We start from the raw sequence: 26,884 nt of genomic DNA, 5'->3' as shown, positions 1-26,884 counted from the left end.
CCATAATTATGTCACGTACATAACACCCCTTTGAAATTGCATATGAATCTAAACACAAAAGGCAGATGTGAACATCTAACCAGGGCTAGAGCAAATCTGAAACTTAATTATATGACCCTCTATCCTCTGTCTGAAACACAGCCAGTTGTGACAGCTCTGCTGATGTTAAATTTGTTGAAGAAACTGCAAGTTTTATTTGTCCCAGAAGAGAAATGCAAGGTAGAACAGTCTCATATTCTGATTTCACATGCAAGTTGTTAAATTCTGACTAAAAAAAAAAAGAAGACAAATAAAACATTTAGGCCTAATTCAGTGAATAAGCATGGAAGCTCTGAAGCTAAAGAAGCACCACCTTTGCATTAACTCACAACATTCTTCCATTTGTCTGGGGTGTGAACAGCTAAAAACCAGCCTCCATTGCTCCTGTTTGCAGGGGATCCTGGCAGACAGAGAATTATTTGCAGGGGACCTTCCTGAAGAGTTTCTCCTGAATGACTGTGAAAATGCTGTGGTAGACACTGTACTGAGGAAACTTCTTCCAAAGCATCTGGCTGAGGCAACTGTGGTTGGGAAGGGGGAGTCAGAGCAGGATTTCCCACTACTATCCTCATGCCTAACATAAGGCTGAAATTTTTCACCTTCAAGGATAAAGAAAAGCCAGTCTGAGCTAACACACTTTCCCCAGTACAGCAGAGAAGTGCTTTATCCCAGCAGACCATTCCCTCACAGCAGGACTACAGCAAATAATTATGGTAGAGGTCATTCAGTCTAAATTTAGGAAAATATTAAACATTCCACTTTTCTATAGGCTTCTGTCACCTACTGAAACCCACAGAAGTTCTGCACTGCAAGAAGAATTGCCATCATTCAGATGGCAGCATCCTGCCACCCTTGCAGAGAAAAGGACAAGCCCAGAAAATCACAAAATTTCCATTAAAATTAATCCTTTGAAAAGTGAATGCTAGAAGAAACTGCATATTTTTGACCAAACAAATGTACTTTAAATGGATGGTTTGCAAATGTCAGGTTGAAGTGTTCCAAAGCTGGGAGCTGCCAGAATTAATGCTGCCTGTGTACTCTGCATTGTACTTGCAGGGTCTTTGTCACTGTTTTTGCCTGGTTTCATATTTTTTTAAACTAAGTAACTTGACTTTGAAAGTTTGACTTGCAAATCTGGCATTTTCAGTTCAGGGAAACCCCACCTTGCACACTTTTTCTTCTGTATTCACTCAAATATTATTTGATGTGCTATTTGCTTTCTGCTGTGCCAGCAGCAAGGGACGCTGGTCCAACATGGGCCAGGGTTATTTATTGACCCACAGATTCAACAGTCTTGGGGTCTTCACTCTTTCTGCTCTGGGCTGTCAGATCAGACAATGACAGCCAGTTCCAGCAGAGAGCCCTGCCCAGGTGAGTGAGGCCCTGGTGTATTCTGGGCAGAGCAAGGTCTCATTAGGTGGCAGTGTCCCTTAAGGGACTAAAGGCACATGGTACTTTGCAGAATGTAACCCAGTTAGACTTTGGTAAGACATTCTGTCTGTCTTTTTCCTCCACTAAATTGTAAAAGTATTGCTCAATATTTCTAAGCAGCAGCTCCCAAGCATTGCAAGCTGTTCTCTAATGATATTTTCAATTTAGTCTGAGACTCCTGAATGAAATTTCTGAAGAAGTTACATAAATGTTTACTTTTTCAACCTGAATTGCATTCAATATAATATTATAGAAACAATCCTTGCAAACATCTCACTTCAAGAGAGGTTGTTTTTTCCTTTCCTTTTGCTCTTGGCAGTGGCTGTGACAAGAATGACAGAGCAAAACACAACAGAAAGTTATAAATGATACTTTTCCTAAGACAGCAAACAAAGTCATGGTCTGCCTAGGTGAGCAACTGAGGCACTCTGCTTTCAGAAACTCTGACCTGTGCCTCACCCTGGAGCTGCAGAGGAGGTTTAAATTGAGGAGCTCCCTGGGAGTGACAAGTCTGGGACCTGTCAAGCAAAGAGAATGTGCTACCCATCTCTCCAACCACCTGAAAAGAGACACCAGCAGAGGAATGCACAATTTAGGGAAGGTGCTTTTCATCACTTCAGGGTTTTTTCACCTTTAGTTCACCTTGCTGCACAAGCAAGGCAGTGCCTTTGGTCCCTCCTTTGATATGCAAATCATGACACACAAGGAAAAGGTTGCCAAAATCTGATAACAAGTATGACCCCTTCTTCACCTCATTCTTTGTTTCTTAAACCCACATCCCTCACACAGCTCAGGATCCACCCATCACAACCTGGCATGTTCTCTGCTGGCTTTCTTCCCTTTCCCCATCTCAGCACTTTCTTTCCATCAGCTCCTCTGACACCACAGAGCCATGCACAACATCTGAAGAGCTGGCACAGGGCAGTCCATGTCAGGGGCCATAGCCACAATTTCACAATTCAGATGACTGGATTAGAAGCTTTGGCACAGCCTTGTTTATCACTGTTAATGAGGCTGAACCAAACATGCAATTCCTTGGGGCCTTTTCCCCTCTCCTCTCTTTCCCTTCTGGAATCTTTACCAAGACCTCCATTCCACTCCTTCCCATCTCAAGTAGCTGCTCCAGAGATCCTGAGAGCAGGACTGATGAGGCCACAGCTCAGCCTTTTTGTTTAGTGACACAGAGGCACTATTAGGGGCTAGATTCAATAGGAGGTTGGGATTGGGGATGCATATACCCACAGGAGTTTTCTTAGGGGAAGATAAGAAAATATGGTCTTTTGGGAGGTTGAGGTATAAAGTATAAGACCCCTCTTCAAACCTTGACTCTGGCTTGTGACTTTGCATATTTAGTTGACTTCTTATCATAGCACAGTACTTGGTCTTGAGGACTAGAAGCATGAATGACACTTAAGAAATTAGGCGCAAAAATGCAGAGCTCTGGCCACAGGTAAGATTGTCAGCCATCAGAAACTGAGCATGAAAATGTTTAGCTCTGGTCTGCCACCACTAAGATTTTGCAGAGCTGTTACTGGGGTTCAGACTCATGGTATGGCAAAATTCTGACAAACTTGGATGTGAGGGATCAAAACAACGCTGCCTCCATAACTGAGCTGGGCACCTTCCCCTCCGCCTTTCCAATGCAACTTCCCAGCAAACTCATCAGCTACATGGATGCACTGGAATGCTTGGAACTAATCAGTAACAGAAGGATTGAAAGCAATTCTTCTGCCTAAAGAGCTGGGTTTTACATTTGTTCTTCTTCCACACCTTCCCCTGTCTGGGTGCAATGCAAAGGAAATCTGTGCAGCTGATCTGGGATTTCACAAACCAAGGGATTACACGCCACAGATCCTGACAGGCCCCTGTGCTCAAAGCCTGGCAAACACCACAACTGTAATCTCCTCTCTGAGATAAAGTCCATCAATCTTATTCTTACACCAAGCTGTCCCACTCTGCCCTTCAGGCAGAGCTCAAAGAAAAGCCCTTCTTGGGAAGGATATTAAAATCTGCCCTTCCTTGGTACCCTCCTGCTTAACTTACTCTTTTGGCTGGCCTCCCATCAAAGTTGGGTCAACACATATCCATTTTGTCTGCTGAGCTGACTAGTTTTCAATAACAATTTCTCCTTCATTCTGTAACAGAGATCAATAAAACTGCCCCTCTCTCATGTTGGCTGAGATTCCAGGAATGCCATTTGCTTTTTATTGTTGCTACTGCTTTGTTTTGTTTCTATTTTTCTTTCATATTTTTTTTCTTTTTTATTATAATTTCTTTCTCTCTCTCTCTTTTTTTTTTTTTTTTTTGGCAAAGCACAGATCAATTTAGAGAGATGAAAATGACTTAGACTTTCACTCAAAGTAAAATCTGCACTTTATAACCCAGGATGTAATTTACAATTCTGTCATTAAACTCTGTTAATCCTATTATTATGAAGATAAATAATTACCCATAGCGAAGAAAGGGATTCCCAACAGAGTAGAATTATATTTTCCATCAGTAATGAAAAATATCCCTGCCGCAGTGACACTGGAAATACAGATAGTGAGTACTCCCAGCAGTCCCAGGAAAGGTTTGCTACGCAGGCAGTCCTTCATGGAGCTCGAGAGGGTAGCAGTCAGGAGAATCAGCATCAGGCTCACCAAAATCTTGCCCCTGGCCAAAAGACTGGTCTGGTGGAAGTCCTTCCAGAGGCTAAAGGATGCCAGCGAGTAGAGCTGCAGGTCCTGGTGGTCCAGCTGCATCTTGTGCATCAGTTTACAGAACTCACTCTCCCACTTCTCCCCAATGAGGTCCTGGGTGACAGAGCCATACGTTTGGAGGTAGTAAGTGATTTGGATGGCTCTGGCTGATTTGACTCTCTGGTCCTTGCTGTTTGGCACTTCCATGACCCCTCCGAGCTGGTGGCCAATGAAACTGCTCCTTCCATCCTGGGAGAGAAAGCAGAAAAGGTGAGCGTGTGGTTATTGTGTTTGTGACGTGCTGCAGTGACAGGCTCTGCCTCCTCTCAGACATGCCAAGAGCTCTGCTCAGACACACTGCACTCAACAGGAGCCTTGCCATTCCCCTTGCTGGGCTCTGTCCCTGCTCCCTGCCACAGCTCTGCCTTGCTCATTACAGGCTCATTTGCATTTCTGTGCTGCAGTTCAGGGACTGCTCAGGTACTCATTGCAGTCTCAGGGATTCCCAGATATCCAGGGCCAAATGTTGCATGCGAGCTCCTCACCCCGTGGGAGAGGATGACCTTCCACATTTAACTGATGGACAATGACACATTTCCAATTACTACAAATAAAGTTTGAGATGAAGATTAATTTCTGGAAGATTTGTGATTTCTTGACACTTTGGAAATGATTTCTAGATGTTGGAAATGGACAAAAATTGAAGCCTGATTCCTCAGGATACAGATGGGTCCACAAAGTTTAATAGCCACTCTGTCTCCAGAAAAATCTAATTAAAATCAGACTTTTTGAGTTGTCAGTTTACGATTTCATAGATTTATAACAGCGGCACAAAGAATCTACCTTACACCTAAATTTAACCAGGACTTGTTTTTTTATGCATTTCAGGAGTATAAATCTTACTCCGGTCTCACTTATTTTGCTAAATGCTAGGACATATAAAACCCATGACAATCAGTAAAAGACACATCAAGTCCACTCAGCCTCTGTCTGTTAAGGCCAGGCCTTGCCTTTTGTTTCTTGTAAAATTATCTGCCCCCATTTAAATATTTTTTGGGGTTTGTTTTCTTTTATTGTTAGAAGGATTGAATAAGAAAGGTCCTGTAAGAAAGGTCCTTGCTCTTTAGCCACTGGTTGTAGAATAATTGTATGTGCCCCTTCCAAGACAGGGGAAGCCTGTGTGCATTTAGAAGATCAAATCCAGTTGCAAACTGAGGAATAAGACTCAGTGATAAAATTGTCCCAGCACAAATAATCTCTTTGATCAAAAAAGTCTAAATACAGGGGTTGTCTTTTGAGCACCACATAATATTTTGCTTCCTCCTCAACATAAGTTGGACTATAAGTTTTCAAGTTTATTCCTCTTGTATTTAATAAAAACATAAAATTATCAAGGCAGTTGATGTCTAAACTACCTTGCAGCAGTGAGTTCATATGAGATAACATTCTTTGCCTAGGTACACTACTGGAATGAGCTGACAGCTCGAATTTGAGAGAGGCACTGCCCTCCACACACACACAGGGAAGCAGTCATCTGCAAAAGGCCAGAACCATTTGGGGGAGTCACTTTAACATGGATTGCATCCAGCATCACCCATTTCTAGAAGCACCTGTGCTGCATGCACGTCATTATCTGAAATTGCCAGACCTACTCATAGCAATGACTGCCATCTAAAAGGAAAAATCAGTGAAATGAGATTTTATAAAATTTAGATGTCTTCCAGCGTGTTGACTCATAGAGAAAATAAATATCAGAAATCTGGAGACAGTATTGAAAATGTTCTATGTACTCACCTTGCCTTCAATCAGGTATGGAAAGGAGGCAATCCTCCCACTGAGAAATTTCTGCCTATGCCTACTTTCATGGCAGGAGCTCACACTGTTCCCAGCATTTGCCTGCCATAGCCCAGGGAACGTGACAAAGTGCTTTTCAGAAGTTCATTTTCCCCCTATTCCCAGTTGTTATTTCCCACCAAAATAGCGGCTTCTGGCAAGGGTACCCTAGCATAAGCTGACACAAAAGGTGAGCTGCAGCCTAGTGCCAGCTTCCCAAATCACCTGCAGCCTCATTGCAAATGTCACATAAGCAGAGGCAGTTATCACAGAGGGGCAGCTGCTGCTGTTCAGACTCCAAAAAATCCTCATCCCCAGCATTTCATGCTCAAATCCTGTTGGAATTTTTTTATTTCTACTCTTTCTAAGGAGAGGTCACACCTAATACTCAAATACTGACAAAAAGTGCATTTCCAAACTGGTAATTAAAGCTTGAGCAATGCAGTCCTGGCTCAGATTGGATGCAACTTTGCAGCTAAAAATCCCCACTTGGCACTGCTTTGAAATTTTGGAGAGAAAATTCGCATTTCCTCAGTGTCTGGGCAGTGCTGACATTCAGAGGCTCGCAGGCGCTGCAGGATTCTGTAGCAGCACAGCTCCCAGCCCAGGCAGAGCACTGTAATTCAGGTTTCATTGATTCACTGTGCAGCAAGCACGGCAAGGTTACGGGAAACTTTGTGATGACCATCTGCCTTCCCCTGCGAAGGGTGCAGCGAGAGACGGCAACATTTCAAAGGAGGCAGCAGAGCAGGCACAAATAAATCATGTTCTGCCATATCTCCCATGAAACAGCAGATAAGGGCTATTTTTTACACTGATGTACAATAGGGCACCCAGCTCATATGTCAGCAAAATAGAGAGTAAGCTTTCAGATGGAATCGAGGAAATCGGAGGCGCCAGATTGCTCTGAGGACATTTTGTCTGTTCTCTTCTTTTTGGAGGCAAACTGTTTCCTACATAAGCAAGGGTTTTACCTTTGCTGCAGTTATAGCATGCAAAAATGAACGTGGCACCACAGCACTTGGGAGAATGGGGCTTTTCTCTGATACAGCTCTTGGAGAATAATAGGATCATAGAACAGATTGGATTGGAAGGGACATCAAAGATCATCTGATTCCAAGCCCCCTGCCATGGGCAGGGACACCTTCCACTGATCCAGATTGCTGCAGACCCTGTCCAACCTGTCCTTGAATATGGCCAAGGTTGTGGCAGGCACAGCTTCTCTGCAGTGATTACAATCTTAGTGAGGAAAACAGAAGAAATATGGGGGAAAGCAGTCTTTTGTCCATCCCATTTTATGGGTGACAACTGATGTTAGGAAAATGGAGACCCAGTGCTGCCAACATGACTTTCAGCACCTCCCAGGGACCTACCTATTCTTGGAATCTCATGGGAGCTTCAGGGGAGTTATTCACTGCTCCAAGTTCTCTGTTGTCCTCCAGGACCAACTTAATGAAAGAACAAGACATGAAGGGCTAAACTCCTGAACTAAGCCTAAGGTGTGGGAAATAAAATGTGGCCACAGTGACTTGTATAAGTGATGCCTGAAGAGCCAGGCAGGTTTTGAATAAGATTGCACGTAGTTCTTCATGGAAAAGGTGCTTTCTGCTGAAATTAGTGAGTCCTATTTGGCATATCCCGACATGCTGCTATTTTTAGTTTCATAACATGGTTTGATTTTTCAGACTACAGACCCCTTACACTTTTTACCTACATCTGCTGTTATTCTCTCCCCCAATAAGTAATAATAATAAGTATTTGTTGTGCATGATTTTATACCCATGTATCTCCAGAATACAGAAGATGCTAATTGAATTTAGCAAGGTCACTTGCATGGTTGGAATCTTGTTTCAGATTCCCAGGCTGTGTCTATGTGTGTTTCTCTTTTCTGATTTCTTTTAAATGTCTGATGAAATCTTAACACAGTCTGTTCTTCCAGATTCTGATGGCAGGTAATTCTTCCATATCTAAGCATCTTTAAAGATGCAATGAAATATAGATCATCTGCTGGGGCATGTGATATTTCATCTAAAACAGGGGGCAAGCAAAATTCTTTGCTTCAATGGACATTATTAAATTGTTTTTTGTGCTCTCCCTTCTCTTTTTCCAGTTGCCCCAAAGCCATTTCATATATTTAGGCTCTAAAAGGGTGGAGAATGAGAGCTAAGAAGACAGGCATGAACAGCCTCACCTTCCTTTTCCCCAGCATGATGAACTTTGCCACCTGTGTCTATGCAGACCTGACCTTGCTTGTGGTTGAAAATCCAAACTCCTTGTTGGATCAGCAGTAAGATTCACCAGTTGTGAATGGATGGGTACAGAATAAACCCCTACCATGTTTCAGGCTGGAAACTTCTCTGTAAAGGATGCTTGGCCCTTAATTTCCTATGTTTGTGGCATGGCAAGTTTGACTTGTTCCAGAGCTGAGGGCCTCTCACGTTAGAGGAAACCAGCTGCTCCTACTGAGCTAAATATCTTTTGTTAGTGATAATAGTAGCAGGCACAGATCCTCTCAGCATGCAGCCCACAGGGACACTAGAAATACTCCCTCACTACTAAAATTACCTGTGGCTTTTTTTGTTGTTGTTTCCTTAATATTTTCAGTGCAGCTGCTGCAGGCCCAGCTCCCGCCTGGGCTCCTGTGTGGGCCCTGCAGCACAGCCCTGGGCAGGGCCTCACCCTCTGCTGGGGGTTTTCTTTGTCCAAAATCACTCCAAGTCAGAAATAAAGTAGGGCTGTAGTCAGTGCAGTAAGGGGTGAGGAGGGCCCGCTGTGGGGATTGGCACTGAGGGACGGGGTTTATGGTAGGCCAAGCAGGGGTAACTCAATGGTTGGGCTCAGTGATCTTAAAGGTCTTTTCCAACATAAATTATTCTCTGTTCTGAATGGCAACAGCCTCCACTGGCTTTCCTCTCACAGGAAAAAGGGAAGGTTTGAGGTATTTTGGAGGCTCCTCCCTTCTTAGCACCCTGCTCAGCTGAGGTTGGGCTGGTGAGGGTTTTAAAACTCTTTTCAGATCCCTTGTTCCCTACTGCTTGATCACTCTCATTCAAGTACACCTACAGGACCTTAGCCAGCAAATTTATCTCTATTTTTATTTTTCTTTCACAGCTACCTCTCATCAGCTGGAGTGATAGATCATTATCAAGCTACATTATAGAAATGTTAGGATAAAGCATGCCATCCTGCTTGCATGCTATTTTATCTTAAAAGCCTAAACTGTTCAACAGAGGGCAACCAGGAATGTCTGCTGAAATACTTTGTGTGATAAACATCCTAATGAAATCAATGCAGTTGTTTCTGCCTCTGATAAGGACATTCTTGCTCTACTGTAGGTCACAGAAAGTATTATGCTAAAACCCATAGAAGTTAAGATGAAGCAAGTTGCTTTTCAGCCAGCTGCCGGTTTTCAAGGTAAAAAATAATAATAAATTTAAATCCCCTTTCATTTAAGGTTTAACATATTGGGCTGCTCATGTTCCCTTCAGCCTCACTGAAGAACTTTGGAGGAAGGTTTTTTCTCCTCAATCACACTGATTTTTCTGTCCCTGTCCCCAGTACAGTTATGCATGGAGATATTGTACCACTCCATCCCTGTTTCACAGGCACCCATTACCAAAGATTCTCACAGCCCTCCTTTCCAGAGCAGAGCACAGTGCTGATTCATGTCAGCATTTCCCCACACACTTTTAGGTAGCAGTTTTCCTGCCCTTGCAGCTGTGAAATGTTCCTGCACTGTTTGCTGTGCAGCTGTTCTGTAAGGATGAAGGATGGAGGGAGCATCCAGAGCAGGTGAACACTGAGGGCAGCACATTTGAGGTGGAGCTGCACCTTGGCTGGCTGGGAAAACGGACAGAGCAATGGCCAAGGGGTCTGCTCACATAGTAAAAATGAATTGTATGAAAGTGGCCGTGAGAAGTCACCCAGGAAATAATTGTCTAACTCTTTGCTGCAATAAAGAAGAATTCAGTTATTTCTGTCTCCCCAGCAGTGATGAGGCTCAGCTCACCAGCTGGCCAAGCACACTTGGTTTATAGTCATGGTGAGGTGTTGGGCACATCCAGAGGATGATCTGTTCCATCCTGAGGTACAGGTCAAAAGCAGATTTGTTCTCTGCAGTTGCCTGTCCCTCTCCACTTAAAGCAGAGGCATGAGATTACTTAAGACTTGACCCCAAATTTTATCATGCTAAAACTGCCTGACCTGCCTTGTCATTCCTGGCTCACGCTGGCCCCTTCACAGATGTGTCCTGCTGGCTAACAAACCCACAGCCCTTCAGCCCCTTCCCAGGGAAACCACGGGCTTCCAGGCTGATTTTTAAGTGAAAGAGAGAAGTATACAGAGCATCCCAAAGGGAACCAGAACCATCTGGCACCTCTTTCTGATGGCTCTGGGCCTGTGCCCCTATCCTTAACAGCTTTGGGTTTCTAGTTTTGGATAAAAGAAACAAGAACAGATGAAAAGTGTTTCAAGAGACTTGTATATTGTAGTATTAATAACAGAGAATACGAGAAATGTCCCTAGAAGTAAATCAAATTATAGAAGAATTCATAAGGGTGCAATAGCAAGGTGTGACTGCTGTTAGAGAGGTCTTCTCTCTAAAGGAGCTTCTGGCAGAGCACAGGCTGTTTCTGACTGGTGCTCCTCACTTTGCTCCTTCAGTGTCATTCTGCCAGATTTCCTGAGAATCATAGTGTGGTCAGGGTGGAAGGGACATTTGAAGGTCACCTGGCCCAACCCCTGCAGGCAGCAGGAACATCTGCAGCTAGATCAAGTTGCTCAGCCACATCCAACCTGGACATGAATATTTCCAGGGACTGGGCATCCACCTTTGGACAAGCTGTCCCTGTGTCCCACCACCCTCAATGGGAATCTCTGCTAAGGCAAGGGAAAGACAGAAGGAAAGGAAGAAAGGGTCTAGCTTCACCTCCTGCTTCCCTTTCTGGGAAGAAAATACAAGATAAGCCCTCTTCCTACTACACCAGCCACACTCCACTTCTCTCCTAAATATTTTATCTTTACATCCTTTGCGGCCCTCCTTCAATCTTTGTCCTGTCTTCAAGCTCTTTGTTGCTCAACTGATCCCTTCACTTAAAAGGTCAGATTCCCCTTCAGCCCATCTCAGATCCTATCCCAGTTCCTTTTGGAAAAGTGGAATAGATTAACTGCCCAGCTGTCCTGAACAGCACCTGTGCACCCAAGGACACTGGTGTCCTTGAAGCTGATGAGCAATACCCACGTGGGCTGTGATCACTCATCTCCCCAGGTGGGAAGGGTGCTGGAAGATGGGGGTGGGTCACAGCACAAAGAGAACTGCAAGCACTGGGGGATAATTTTTTGATACAGCTGGTCTCTCTGCCTTTTTCTTCTCTGCCCTCCTTCAGGAGCAGGACAGGCACAGCAGTGAAACAGATTTAGCACAGACTGTACAGGCAGGTGAGCTGGTGTCTGCACCCCAGCCCTGTGAGATAGGTGCAGGGGCACAGCTTTTAGTGGGTGCCCAGCAGCCTGGGGATGCTGGGATGGCTTGCTCAAGATGAAGGTGGGTGGCCCAGCACAGCTTGTTGTAGTGACACAAATTCAACTTCCGCAGGAGATCCATGCCAGCAGGACCTCTGATGTCATAGATTACCCCGGGTGTGTAAATCTACCTCAGATCAGGTACTAAAACATGACTGCCCTCTTGTTTTCAGCAGGCACAGAGCCGCTGCTCCCTCCTCACCATTCATTGTCCTTGGAGTTTGTTCTCTGCCCTGCCCAGGATCACAAGCCCTCGAGGCAGCACCTTGGGATCAGCCTCTGCTTTTCACAGCCTGTCCCTGCCAGTGGAGGAGTCAAGGAGCAAAAGGTATAGTTGCATCTGGCCCCTAAATCCTCCAGGATGAAGGATGATGGCAAAAGTAGCCAGTGCAGATCAGAACTTTTGCAAGGAGATGTTGGGTGGGGGAAATCCAAGCTCCTGCATTGCATGGTAGAGCTATGACTCTCCACCTATGCAAACTGGGAAAACATTCAAGTCTCTGCCAGTTGTTAAGCCATGAAAAGTGCCCAGGTACAATTAAAAAAAGAAAAAAGTGCTGGTCTCTGTGGTCTCACCCACAGCTACACTTCATCCCAGAGGATTTTGTTTGTGCCAAGGAGAAACATAGGAATGAATCACTGACAGCAATGCCTCGAGGGAATTGCATGAAACACCAATATTTGGATATATACAGTTAAACACTCCCACTGGCATATGCAGGGAAGTGTCTGATGCATTTACCATCTTCATGTTTGGCAGTCTCTATGAATCCATATAATGAGTACTTTTAATCAATGAATGCTCTGTAATAATTATGATTTCCTCCACAGCTCAAGCACAATATGAAAAGTGTTCAAAGGAAAGGAAGAATTCAACAAGCATTAAAAAAATAAGAAGTGTTTTTTCAGTGCAGACCAGTAGCCCATCTAGCCAAATTTTCAGTTTCTGTCCATTTCTAAACTATGAGACACCAAGACAGTGTCTTCCATGACACAGATGGAAGATGCCTTTGGCAGTCTTAGATATTGTTGATTTTCCAGCTCTTCAACAAAAAGAGAAATGAAATGAGCTGCTTGGTAGGAGGAGAAAGAATGGAACTGCTTAATTTTTTAAATAGATAAATCCTTCTCCTAAATGCAGTGATTTGAATTATGTTAACAACAAAAGGTAAGTGAATTAATGAATTAAAGCTATCTTTGTACCCCAGTGAAATTCAACAGTTTTGTTATCTCAAGAGTGTAATGGATTTCTCCAAATGGAGTAAACAGGACAAAATTCAACGAAAATTCTTTCTATCTCTTGGGAATATTTAATACTAAAATTTCTTGCAGTTCATGGAGATATAAGTTAAGCAAGATCATAATTACTAAGTTAAAAAATCAGCCGAATACACCAAAAGTATAGAAAGGTTTCTTTCTTGTCTTCTTTCCCTATCAGCAAAAGACATAAAAATGCTTGAAAAACTTCATCCTGTACTCCATAAGCCAAAGCTAAAGAGGTTTGGGTGGATGAGAATGGGATCCAGTGACTGTCCCTAAGAGGAGATTCTAAAGAGAAGACACAAGTTTTCCCTGGCATAGTTGTGGGCCCTCTTGCTTTATGAGCATCCCACTATGTGCCTCTTCTAATTGCTTTCCCTACACCACTTGAAGTCAAATACACAGAAGAAATAGGGAGGAAATCTGCCAGAAAGTGAAAGGGATTGGATTTGCCTAGTTTTATTACTTCATTTAAAGGAAATGTTTAAAAACAAACAGCAGAGAATAAAAAGTGAGCAGTAAAACAGATCCACAGGAATCATTTAAGCTCTTACAATCTGAAGTTTCAATAATGACACAGAAAAGGGTACTTTTTTTCTTTTTAAATTATGTTTTATGTTGGCAAACATCTCTTTAATTTTATCTGTCTCTGCTCATCCTGTTTTCTCCAGGGACCAGCAGGCAAAGTACTGAAACACTGCAAAAGTGTTCTATCAAAGGCAGGAAAAAAAGAAGTAACTGAGAATCAGACAGAGCCAAGTGTGATGTGGTAAGATTTTGAGGCTAGAATGGTTTTGAGGTTAATTTACAGGAGCTGGATTAGCTAAGCCCAGCCTTTGAATACAAGATGCTGCTGTGCTCTTATCCAAGTCCTAGCAGGGACTTCTACTCTCACAATGCTCAGTAAGATATAACAAGGCACTGCACAAAGCAGATACAGTTGAGGTTCTAGTTGAAAATTCCTCTTTTCTAAGAGATAATTAATCAGTTTTCCTTCTTTTTTTATTATTCTCAAATTTGGCATTGTGAAGCAATTTCTCTACCGTGAAGCATCCCTCCCTTCTCTCCAGCACACACTGGTTTTTAATGAGTTTGGCCATTTGTGAGCTGGAGAGAGCCAAAAAAATGTCTCATTTCAGATGTTTTCCTTTTTTATTCTTTTTTCTTTTTTTTTTTCGTGGTGCTGGACGAGGATCTGGGAAGGGGAAGTGGGAATGAGGCATTTAAGTAGGCCTGTGTTTATGCATTAAAATCTAACTAAAGCTGAGGTTCTGCTGCCTCCCACCCAGGGTACTTTTGAATTCAGTACATTCATAGAGATTTTTGACACCTACATTTGAACATCAGCAGGTAGCTTTTATATTTGTAAATTCTGTCTCAAGATCACCTTGTAATGTGTTCCCTTCATGGTAAAATCTTGTGTTCTTAGTAACCCATAGTGATGAAGGTGTTGTCATGTGTGATCCTCTGACAGGTCTTCTTTAACTCTTATCCTAATTAGAAAAGTAAAGCCCATGGCATAATGTGGAAGTGTTGAAAAACATGTAGGTGTGGTGTCTGGGGACATGGTTTAGTGGTGGTCTTGGCAGTGTTGGGTTAATTGCTGGATGTGATGTTCTTTCCAACCTAAATGGTTCTATTGTTCTCCACTTTGGGCTTCCCATTGCCTGCCACCAATGCAGAGCCCTTATACTGGAAGTTCCCTGACACTATGAGGGTTGGATTTCTGTATTATCTGAGTCACACTTTGTGAGAGAAGATGTCTTGCACTGTCTCAGCACATTGCAATGATCTACAGGTGTTACACAGCAACATGAGACAGCCAGGAAATCTGGTATCATCCCAAACCCTTCACCTAGAGATTGCAGGAGGTGCCACTGAACAAGGTTTACATGCTGGAAAATTATCTCAGTGCAGCCCCTGTGCTGTGCAGGACTGGGTGGACACAAACCAAGTCCAGCAGATGCTGAGGTCTCAGTTCAGCCCACAATCACTGGTTACCAGTGAGGTTCTGGCAGGGCCCAGGACCCTGCTGTGCAAGGTGCTGTGCAAACACATAGCTGGAGAAACTGCCCATGCTCCACAAATCTTCCCATTCTGGTGCTGGACTTTCTTAATCACAGCATTTCTCAGTGTGAACTGGTGATGCTGCCAAAGGAGAGGTCCCTTTCTTCTCTGTCCTAGGCTTGCATCTCCTCCCTGCCAAGCTTGGGAGCAGCTGCTCATGTGGTGTGTGGTGAAATGGATTGGATAAATAATCCAGGTTTATGCAAACTGAACAGGAGGAGGAAAAGCAAAACAAAACAAAAAAGGGAAAACAAAGATTAAATCCTTGCTGCCATCTGGCAGAAGGTTTCTTTAATTTTCTCTGCTCAGACCCCCCAGTCTGGTGGTGATATCAGCTGTGCCACACCTGAACAGCTCCATCCTAAAGGTGGATGTAATTCATAGCTGAGTATTTGTCCTTACTCTGGGCACACAATCCCTATTATCTTCAAGGAGAGTTTCTGATTTGGATGTGTCTCTTCATCCAGAACAAAGCTCAAAATAGGAGAAGCTACAATTGAGGCTCTGAGGTCCTGAGTGAAGCTGCCTAGCCAAGGTGTCAGGTTGGAAATGCCAGGACTACTCTGAAAATGTCAGGACTACTTCACGACTTTCTACAGGAAAAGAAGAAAGCAGGGCACCTCTGGAGGGCAATTTTTATCTTAAATGTACTGAATCTCATTCTTAGGGACTTTAGTCCTCCTAAAGCCTACAATGCCCCAAAGCCTAGTTTATGTAGCTTCATAAAATGCTTAAAGTTAGATTATGTGTGTTCCTAGATGTACACGTTAATGTAGTGCTGCTGTTAAGAATGAGCTCAAGAAGATACAAAGTAAGATGAATATTTAATTACTGTGTATAGGCACTTCTGGAGAAATGCAAAAATTCTCTGTAAATAATATTAATACTAACAACCACCTTTTCCACTTATTTCAGATGTTTCCTTGCAATACATCAAAGCTTTTCTCCCCAAATGTGCATTTTACAATTACAGTAATGCAATAGGTGTTAAAAAACAAAAAAGGTTTTTCAAAATCACCTGCTGAGCAAAGTGATTTTTCTATTTTATATTAGTATAGTCTGTTTGGAAATGTTTTAGCTCTAGCAGACCAAGAAGGATTGGACTTAATTCTAAAACAAAAAGCGTTGCAGATGGTGGGACCTTGTGTTATCTAGCCACCTTTGAATTTCAAGCAAATATTTAGGGAAAAATTCTGATAGAGGAAGCCAAAGAGTAATCAGATGGTAAAGCACTTCCAGATGATGGAATTTCAGCATTTGTCTTCTGAGCACTCTGCAAAATCTCTGTCTCCCTGCTGCAATAAACTGCCAATATCTGGCAATCTATTTTGGACGAGGATGGCATTTAATTCCAGTTCCTTCAGTGGGAGCTAATTCCTTATTCAGATTAATGTATTTTAGTTCTTTTGCAACTGTCTAATAATATTTCCAAAAAGAGTTTTTCAAAGCCCTGTCACAGATTCGGAGTGAGAAAAGTTGCAATGGACTTGAGAAAGAGCCTAGATTTTCTCTGTGCAATTATTCTGGAGGTTTTTTTCTCATGCCAGGGCAAACACAGATCATGCCCTAGGATTTTTGCAAAAGCTTCACCTGAGATGAGCCTTTTCTGTAAAGATCTCTAGATTTAGCATATCCTCATGCTAACAGAAATTTCATGGGATTTTTTTTTGAGGTGTTTGGAAATAAAAGTATAGTGGCATTAATCTCATCTAATTTTAACCATCTGAAAGGTTAATGCATGATATGAATGTTATTTATCTGGTCCACAATGGCTCTGAATGGTGAACTTCTCTTGCCCTAATGTAGATGTTTAGAAAAACTGAAATTAATTACTCCTGGAGGCTCACCCTTCTATTCTCTGGTTGCATATTGGGCTCACTTTAGGTTAGATGCTGAATAGGAAAGGGCTCAAATTAGAGGAAATAGAAGTGTTGCTATCGCAATTCTCTGCATGACCACCCACAAATTTCTCCACCACAGGCACTCATTGGAATGGTCACAGCCTGACTCTGAAGACCAGACCAGGTCCCATCCATTGCAGCAAAGGCCCTGATATTGTGGACAAAAAGAGAAGAAATGACCTGACTTCACAATTCTTTTCACAAACATCACCAGCCATTTCCTAGACAATCTGTCTGCAATCATGCCCAAGTTGGACAAGGATATGATCTAGCTGAATATTTCATAACTATTCTGTTCAACTAAGTTATAGGACTGTCTGCTGCCATAGTTTTTCCCTGGCACAACCAGAATACAATTAAGAAATGACAAAATTCAACAGGGAAAAATGGAGCCAATTTGTGACATTAGGGGTATGAGGATTTCCAAATTTGAAGTGCTGGGGAACAATCAAACAATGCACAACATGGCAAAAGGACTTTTACAAATCATCCAAATCCAAATCAAATCACTCATCAAAAAATCCACAGTCAGCACAAAACTCCAGAAGAGAACTTATTTCATTCCAGAAAGATAACAAAAGGAACAAAGAGAAGCAACATTCCATCAAGGCTTCCCTGACAATTTAACACCTCCTGTCCTCTGCAGCCTCCAAAGCACTGTCCAAGCTCTACACAGGGAGCTGTGTGTGTCCTGCTGAGCTTGATCTGCAAGAAGGTGAAGGAGGAAGGAGAACATCGAGTTCTGGAATATCTGTACTTGCAAAGCAGTGTCAGAGTCAGAGGTAGAAGTAACAGCTCTTTCTCTGAGGGCTGCAAAACTCCAACTTCAGCATCAACTTTGACCTTGGTCACATCATTTAAGTGCTGCACCTTCTCTTTGAGATTGGCAGCACTCAGCTGACAGGAATCAGTTCCAAGGGAGGAGCCTGTGTTGGACTTTGGGCACCAGAATGCAAACAAAGCTCTTCAGAAAATGGCATTATTTCTACTCAGCTTCTAACTGCTCTGAATCTGCCTGTATAAATTCTGTGACTCAGCTGCTGCTGACATGTCCTCCTTGCTTAATATTATCTGTGAACTTCACTCCTGTGCAATTCAATTCCATTTCCTGATAATTAATAGAGATGTTAGATGAGACCAGACCTAACACAAATTCTCCAGATACCCTGCAAGATACCTTCCATAAACTTGTTACATTATCATTTATCATGATTCCTCATTTACAATCTTTCAGCCAGTTTCCAACCCACATGACTGATTTCCCATCCAAGCCAATCTGAATTAATTTCTCTATTAGGGTTTCCACATAATCCTGCACAGGGCAGGGAATGGGTTAGACTGACCTTATAAACCTTTTATGTGTTTGACCTCTTGATGTTACATGGAAGAGACTCATAAAACTCCAACAGCTCTTTGCATTTCTCCAGCAGCACCACAGCCCTCCTTTATGATGGGAAAAATCAATGAAAAGGAGAAGTCACAGCAGAATATGAATTCTTGAATGCATAGCCCTGCACCAAAACCACCATCCCACATCCCAAATTGTTCCTTTACCAAGCAACATCTGGAATGTTGTCCTTTGTGTCCACTGTATCCTCATTGAAGAGGCTGTGGGAAAAGCCAATTCAAGCAGTTTAGGTGTGAACCTGAATATTTTGAGCTTCATTGTGGGCTATTCTCTATCCTGGTTATCTTTTTTTTTTTTATCTACTCTAAAGGAAATGAAAAAACATCCCATTCTGCCTTATTTTTCTTTGTTATTTTTACTACTTTAAAATGTAATTGGGTTTTCCACAACAAAAGTATCAGAATAGTTCCTAAAGGAGCTTGGCTCAGATCTGTTAAGTAGTGACAAATTATCTGTTTTAACTTGCCTTTTGAGGTGAATGTTGTGATGAAAAGACCATGGATCATATGCAATTACAGCATTTGGCATTTATGTAAGACAAATTTCCCTTCAAGGATGTCCTCTTTCACCCTCTTCCAAAATCTGATAATTGAGGCAAGAAGATGGTGAAAGCTGTAAGGATGCAAGCTTTATTCTTTTAGGAGTAAAGAAAAAAAATTTAAAAAAAAAATCACTCTTTTCTTTAAAATTGAATTCCCAAAGCTGAAAATGAAATGCTTTATGAGAGCAGGGGAGCTCTTAAGCTTGTCAAGCTTGTGAAATTTATTTTAGGGTATATACCTAAAGCCTAATGCTTGTGCTAATCTTGAAGCCTGGGGAAAGAAAAGAGTGGAGAGACATTTGTAAATCTTCAGAAATGTTCACATTTCTCTGCTGGTGTCCCAAATTTCTATGCCATTTACAATGACAGATCTGTTGTGCACCAACTGGGTGACCAGTGTTTTCTCCATGCAGTTGGGAAATCAGTTCTGGACAATAAAATTAAAGTTAGTTAACAAAGAAACACCACTGTTACAATATTTATTACCACATATTCCAGCCACTCCTGAAGAGAAGTGGGTGTGTCATCTGGATGCAAAAGTCTACACAGTAAAATCTCTTTTGAGGGGTGTTTTGTGCTTATCTCTGAATAAAACCTCACTCAAAGAGTCAAGAACATGAACAAACAAGTGCGAATTTTAGGGGAAAAATGCACATGAATATTTCCATGTTGCACCTACTTGGCACTGAATTTGTTAATGTATTTGTTTAATGTATTAAAATCTGCTCTAAGAAATCATCCTGGAGAATGATTAGGAAAAAGGTGATTTATAATTAAGTCACAGATTCTGTCAAAGAGATGGAATTGCATAATGAAATACTGCTAACAATATCTTTCTTCTTAATGAACCGGGCAATTTTTTACAAACTAAACTGGATTGGAAAACTGGAAGCCAGGATCACTTTTCCCATCCATACAGTGCCTTGGTCCTCAGTGTAAAACAACATTAACAGCAGCCAGAGCACCCTCCTGGTACCAGGGTAAATTTGTGTGCAGGGGCACTGGGCTGTGTCCTCAGCCAGCTGGGTGAGTTTATTTTGCTCTGATTTTCCTTTCCTAAATTTTGAACTTTGGTGTTTTTTCCTCCTTTATTCTCTAAAGTATAATGCGAGAGAAAAATATTTGTGGAATAATTTTGAAGACTTCCTAGAATGCACCATTTTAATACAAAAAATGGGGACATTTTGTTTGGGGCTTGTCAAAATGGAACTGTGGGAACCTGCCCTTATTCTTCCATCCTCCAAAATGAAATTAGGGGCAGGGTGGACATTGTTTCAAAAATGTTTTTGGTTTCAAGAATACTGTAACTTCAGACAGAAAAAGATTTTTGGGCCAGCCAGGTCATGCCTGATTTAGTCCAGGTAATTCAGCATTTAGATCAGAAGCAGCAAAACCCTCCATGGCCACTGCTGAATCGTAGCACCCTTTATATTTTGAATAGTGCAAAAATGCACTATGCATGTGCTGGGAATAACACCTGCCCATCAGGCTGACAACACTTGTGTAACACTGGTGGAAACAATTTCACAAAATGTAAGAGAAACAAGACCCTGCTTTACACAAGGGCAGCTTTTCTATCTCATTTCAAACTTGGGCACAAGGGTTGGGTGCCCCAGAGCTGGCCCTGTAGGTGATGTTTATCCTTACATGCTGTGAGAGGACACATGCCAGGTGTTTGGGCTTCCCTGTGGAAATAATTAATGGGGGCTCACAGGTCTCCCCCCATTAGCACAAGGAAATATCTGTGGCAGACTGGAGATGGATCTTTAATCCCCCTTGCACTGCATTGCACAGGAGTCTCAGTGCTGTGTGCTGCCTTCAAAGGTGTGGGGCAGGAAGCAGAACTGCCCTTCACCTTCTCAAATTCCTCAGCACAGACAAGAAGGCTTGTGTAATTTTTAAAGAATTGTTCTGTAAGACACCAAAATATTTGCCGTCATGCATACTCAGGAAAAATTACACACATGTAGTGCCAACTAATTTTTTAGCTATAGACATTATCAGACTGAAACTTTCTGCAAATTAGCCAGCTAGTGACGTGCCAGTCTCACAGCCCATGATCACCCAGCAGTTTTCTGGCTGTGATGCCAGTTTGCTGGCAAGAGTGGACTGGAGGAGGGTGTGTTTGGTGGCAAAACATAAAACTGGGGGGAAAAGCTGATCTGGCCAGCTCACAGCTGTGAAAACTGTCTGGTGTCTTGCAGAGCTGCTGCTGGGCACACAGGAATGCTGCTGTGTAGGAATTGCCTACCAATGTATGAATGGTGCTAAGGAGAAGAAATCTTCAGCAAAATTTCATACCAGAGCTGCCACCAAAAGAAAGACTGCCAGTTTGCCCTTGAGCTGGTTCCACAGTCAATCTTTTTAGGTGGAAATCTTCCTGCTGCCACCAGTTTACCCTCCCTAGCGTCATCAGAGATCTCCAGCACTTCACCTTAAGCTCCTGCCCTCCAGTGGCCTGACCAGTGTCAAAGTGAGGCCAATTCAGAGCCAGTGAGTGCAGGGCTAGGGCACAGACATGTGCCACTGCATGTGATCATCTCTGCAATGCTCAGGAGCTGGGTCACTGCTCTCTCCCTTTGTAGGATGCTTCACAGCCTCACTTCCAAGAATTTCCTTTACTGCCTATTCCCCACATGAGCACCTTGCCCCTTGGTAGGTAGGAAAACAGAGAACAGGAGAAATACAGTGGGAACAAGAGGTATAGAAGATTTCATAGCATACTCCTTCTGCCTCTCGTTGTCTTCCCCTCTTCCTTCCATCACACACAGTATCTGTGTCCTACATTGTTGAAGACTTTTTTACAGCTCAAGTCCCAGCCACTTCTCACTGTTTGCAGTGTGAAGGGACAGTGGATGTGGGGCCTGCATAAATTAAAAGCAGTCAATACAAATGCAAGATCATGCTTTCCCCAACTCAATTCACTTCTCTTGGAATACCAGTCAGTGGTTTTTTGGCTGTGACTTCTGTAATAACCACTGCATAGAGGTCTCCTATCTCAGTATCTGAAGAGGTTTAATATGGGTTTTGTTCTTAGATTACTGTTTTCTAAATACCTACCCCAGCCTTACCTACATCATTTTTGCCAGTTAAGATATGCCTGTAAATGCATATCCACATATTCATAAAGGATGTTAAATAATTTAAGAACTTCTTTTTTGGCCATATTTATCAATCTAACTTTGTCCTTACAAGGTTCCTATCACTTCTACCACAGAATATATATAAGGCTCTCCTCTCCTCTCCTCTCCTCTCCTCTCCTCTCCTCTCCTCTCCTCTCCTCTCCTCTCCTCTCCTCTCCTCTCCTCTCCTCTCCTCTCCTCTCCTCTCCTCTCCTCTCCTCTCCTCTCCTCTCCTCTCCTCTCCTCTCCTCTCCTCTCCTCTCCTCTCCTCTCCTCTCCTCTCCTCTCCTCTCCTCTCCTCTCCTCTCCTCTCCTCTCCTCTCCTCTCCTCTCCTCTCCTCTCCTCTCCTCTCCTCTCCTCTCCTCTCCTCTCCTCTCCATAAAAAAATCTTTCTCTGGGAATATGTCACATCTTCTTTACTAATACTGATCAATTTTACTCTCCTGCCTTGCTAGTTCAGTTCCCTCCAAGAGGTCACACAGCCAGTAAAGGGGCTACAAAGACCTTTTGGGAAAACATAAGGATGAACTGTTATTAGAAGATACTATGCCAGTGTAGAAACACTGGCAAGCATTAACCAAATATTTAGTAAAGGAAATAAATGTTTTTTTATATCCACAGGGGACTATCTTTATGAAAAATTGCAAAGTTCTCCTTTTGGCAAGCAGATGACATGCATCCCAGATCCACTGGGATGAGCCATTGTATCTAGCAGAAGGGTTTGTAATTGCATCTTACTCTTCTCCTAAACAAAACTTCCAATTGCTTCTTTATTATTATTCACACCAAGGCCTGGCACTGCACAAAAGGCCATGTCCCCCTGCAAGTGCTGACAAAACTAAAAAGTAGAATAGTTGGGAGGGAAAGGCACGAAGCAGACAACCAAGGTCATCCAAAAGGTCAATGGAGAATATTTTCTTTGCAGTCTTGTGTATGGCCAGAGCTCTCAGCTGCTGGATGGGAAGGAGTGAGCTCCACATCCAAGGAACTTTCTCCACCTCTGGTCAGCTGAAGGTGGAATGTCAAGGTTAAGTTCTGAACTGAAGAATGGCAGTTCAAAAAGGACACCCAAACACTCATCCTTGCTTTGCTAGGTCTCTGCTGCCTTTCTGCTGTTTGTTTACACTGGAATAGCTTATCCTGGTACATGTTAACCCAGTTTCATGGTCCCAGTGCAGTCAGGGCTCATAGTCTGGCCTTGCTTTTACAGAAGAGAGTTTACTTAATGCTTGGTCTATCAGAGCCAAGGAAGAGACCTTGATTAATGTACTAAGAAAAAGAAAGGACTGAAGAATAATCCTAAATATGCAAAGAAACACTTAATTTCTTGCCCAAACTGAGCAGACAGGCTGCCTGCTCACATCCTCAAAAGCTGATATCTGCAGAGACATCTCCCAGCAAAGGCACAGCTCCACCAGCCCATCCAGGTGAGGAGGATCAGGAGCTCTCCCCGGTGCTGCCAGGCAGTATGGAAACACAGCTGGAAGAGTCAAAGTGTCTTTTTTCCCCCAAATTAGTTTCCCAATCTCTGTGCCAGGAGATGCTTCTAGGCTTCAAACATTTTCCACTTGCTTTCATGCTACTGAGCAGCTATTCTGAGCTCAGCCTGCCCCATCCTGTCTTTATCTGCGAGGCTGAGATGAAAACTATCTGCAGCCTCCAGCCTCCCTCTTCTGATCTTCTCCCTGCACATGTTTTATTGTTTTGCTTTGACTTGGTGGCTTTTTCCAGCTACAGAGCACTTCACAAAATCCTGAGCCACATGCTTGGGTTGGGACAGGTGGTGTCACAAATGGGTGCAGAGCCACACTGCCTCTAAGGAAGGATCTGCTCATTGAAGTTAAGGCAATCTTACACTCTGTTTTTACTGAAGTGATAATCAGTGTGTGGATGTTACTGGTGCACAGAAGACTACTCTGATGTAGGTGGGTTCTGGTTTCATAACTTCTCTGTCCCACAGAGGTTTCCCCCTCAGTGACATCTAATTAATCTTAGAGCAGCCAGAAAGACTCCACAAATGCAAAGGGAGAAAGACTCGTTTCAAAGTACAGCTGTTAATGTCAGAAAAATTGAGAATCTGGCCAGTAGCAAAACTGCAATTAGAGGTTTCAAGATGTTAAGTGAATGCAAGTAATGCTTCAGCTTAAGCAAGAGCAGATTCAATATCCAGCTGATGTGTTTCTCACAAATGGGGTAATAGAGATTTCTGGTTTATTGGCTGCTATTTCGCCTAGTGTTCATAAATGACTGATACTTAATTAATTGAAGGCAGTATTACAGGAACCAATCTGCTGACAAAGGTTCCTTTAAACCAGCAGTTGTCATATTTATTTTGATCTCAGACAGGCAAGTTCTCAGTTATTATCTTTTCTCAGACAAACTAGCAAATAAACATGAAAAGAAACAAAGAAACAGTAAAGATGAAATACTTTTTAAAGATGAAAGGCTTTTTGTTATTTTCTCCCTTCCATGTAGAGGCTATGTTCAGAAATAACTTTTTTTTTTTTTTCTTGGAATATGACAGCAAATTTTCAGTGGTTATAGGCCAATCAGGGTCTAAAAGCAATCTCTTCCCTCATGGTGCACACAAAGAAATCCTCACATAATCAATAATTCTGTTTATGCCAACAAATAAACTATGTCTCAGACCCCATTCTGTCCCTGAAGGCAGAGGAACAATGTGCTCACTTCTGAGAACACCACACACCATTACTGAGGGATGGATTTACCAACCCAGAGCGGACTCTTTCCCATGCTGTCTCCCAAGTCATACCCAGTCATTGTTCTGGAGTCTCAGTTGACAAAAACAATGCTGATGTTTGCCAGAACTTGAGATTTAACAGTTTGACGACTGATGTGAGTGCTCAGTGCAGATTTGCCCAGTCTGTGCAAGTCAGAGCACAGTCCAGACCCCAAGCACAGGAACGTTGTTTTTATGTCCTGGACTGAGGAAAGCATAAGCAATGTTTCTCCAGGAAATATCTCAAAATTCTTCATCAAGGCTTCATATATCCAGCTTAATTTTCCTGCTCTGCCACAGTTCTATCTGCATGACCTTGGGCAAGTCACTCCCTGGCTGGGCTGCAGACTGCAGTGAACAGGCTACAGTGTCCCCAAAGCAATGGCAGCTGGCATTTTCCTTCAGCCTGGTTCACCTGCACTGCCCACAATGATCCCTGAGTAGCCAGAGTGGATTTTTAACCCATCCCAGGCATTTGAAACCACCCTGCAGTCTGTGCTCTGAATGTGAGTGCTGTGTCTCTGTTCCTTCTCTGTGAGTGGAGATAGTGAAAGTAGAAGTATTTAGAGCTGTAATTTCTTCCAACACTACAGCAAGTAATAGTTAAACAATTATCCTTCACATCCAGATTTCCTCAGGAAAAGCTAAGCAGTCTCATCAGATTTGCAGCCTGAAACCTGCTTGAGTGGTTCCCACAAAGTTCCTGTGGGAAACCTGCCAAGAATTCACCCCCTGTCAGCCTTCACCCAGCCTCACCTGAGAGGTTTGCACTGATTTGGCCTCCATCAGGAGATGAGAAGAGAGACAAAGTGAAAACTTCTCACAAGGCTTGAGGGAAATAAAAAACTTCAAGATGTTTTTGCAGCTCCCAGATGGAACAGGAGTGGAACAGCTCAACACTGTCATTGTGGTTCCCAGACCAGCACAGTTTGACACTTGACCCATGTCAGCTGTAAACTAAACTCATGTAGGGCACCTTCATGGTTTGTAAACCCCCATGTTGTTTTTAGACGAATTTTCTTCAATTTGAGGCCATTATTAAATAGAACAAAACAGAGCAAAACCTACCAGTATTAACCAAGCAAAATGACCTTTGGGAAAGCGAGGCAACCTAGAAGATCCTGGTGGGTCCTAATGGTGCAGGAAAGTTTAGCTGAGAAGAACCCCAAGGGCATGGACCAGTGAATGCCATGAACACTGGCCCACACTGAATAAGATCAGGCAGATTTTTCCCCCTTGTTTGCAGTCCCGTGAGGTTTCACCACAACTTTTCCTTAATGTCACAAGTCAAGTATGAAGAATACAAAACCTCACAGATACAGCCATGGATGTTCTCTGAACATCCAGAAACTCATCTGCCCAAGGGGATGCAGCATCTAAGATGTTTCTGGTTAAACACAATGAGACACCTCAAAACAAGAAATACAGGCCTGAGTTTCCACAGCCTCTGTTCAGAAGTGCAGAGAGGGAGATCAGCAAACAGCCTGAGAGCCAGGATTAACCAAAAATCTTGCCTATGGTTTGAAGGAGATCCTAAGATGTTTCCCACAGCTTCCTAACCCTTGGTAGATGGGATGACAGAGATGACAGAGATGACAGAGATAAACTAGTGAATTAATTTATACAAAACAGTGATTTAATCCCAGCAGCTGGAGCCAAAGGGACCAGAGAAGGTGAATCTCTGCAGACACACCATCACTGAAGACCAGCCCAGCTTCAGGGCTGACCACAGCTCCACAACAGAGTCCTTAGCACATAAGAAAAAGGAAAACTGTGGCAACGTGTGTTTCTCTTTCTCAGTAAAAGCAGGAACTCTCCCTACCCACAGAAATAGGTTGTAATTGCTGCTTTTCTCTGAAGTGCAGTCACAGGCTTTGGAGGTTTTACCTTCTATCATTGGGAACAGGGCAGAAATGTCCCTGCTCTGTCCAGCTTTAAACTGAGTTACTTAAGAGTATTTATTCCCTCACCCAAAGGTGAAACACAACAACTCCTTGGGGGATTGAAGGTGCTGGCATGGTGTTTGGCAGTGCTCAGAGTTAGACTTTTGTGTTTTCAGAAAACCTTTCTCTCTATATGAGTTATCTGGCAATCCAATAAGTAGCTAATCCAGACCACATTATCTTTTCCTTTACTTTTATCTTTAGGAAAAGGAGGAGCTGTAGGCAATCTTCTAATGAAAACAACCACATTGCAAGTGACCACCTCCTAGCTTTGATAAGATCAGTTAGTGTCTGTCTAGAGAAGAAAATTAATCTGGACTGAGAGAGTAGGTGACTATTTCTGTTTAAGCTGCTTTATAACACTGTTAGTCTAGTTTATCAGTGTTCTCCACTGAAT

General features: G+C 42.8%; 1 protein-coding gene across 3 annotated transcripts in view; it reads right to left on the bottom strand.

The window, feature by feature from the left end:
* The window catches only part of PTCHD4 (patched domain containing 4), an 83,669-nt gene that overhangs the window by 54,540 nt on the left and 2,245 nt on the right, over positions 1 to 26,884 (bottom strand). For all 3 annotated transcript variants that reach the window (XM_033056352.1, XM_033056353.1, XM_033056354.1), the window contains exon 2: positions 3,920 to 4,400. In XM_033056352.1, coding sequence (XP_032912243.1) covers positions 3,920 to 4,400 — 481 coding nt within the window. The remainder of the gene's footprint in view (positions 1 to 3,919; positions 4,401 to 26,884) is intronic.

Source organism: Catharus ustulatus, chromosome 3 (assembly GCF_009819885.2).
Source record: "Catharus ustulatus isolate bCatUst1 chromosome 3, bCatUst1.pri.v2, whole genome shotgun sequence".
Classification (NCBI taxonomy): Eukaryota; Metazoa; Chordata; class Aves; order Passeriformes; family Turdidae; genus Catharus; species Catharus ustulatus.
The sequence above is the reverse complement of the archived record's forward strand: the minus strand, read 5'-3'. Positions and strand labels throughout refer to the sequence as shown.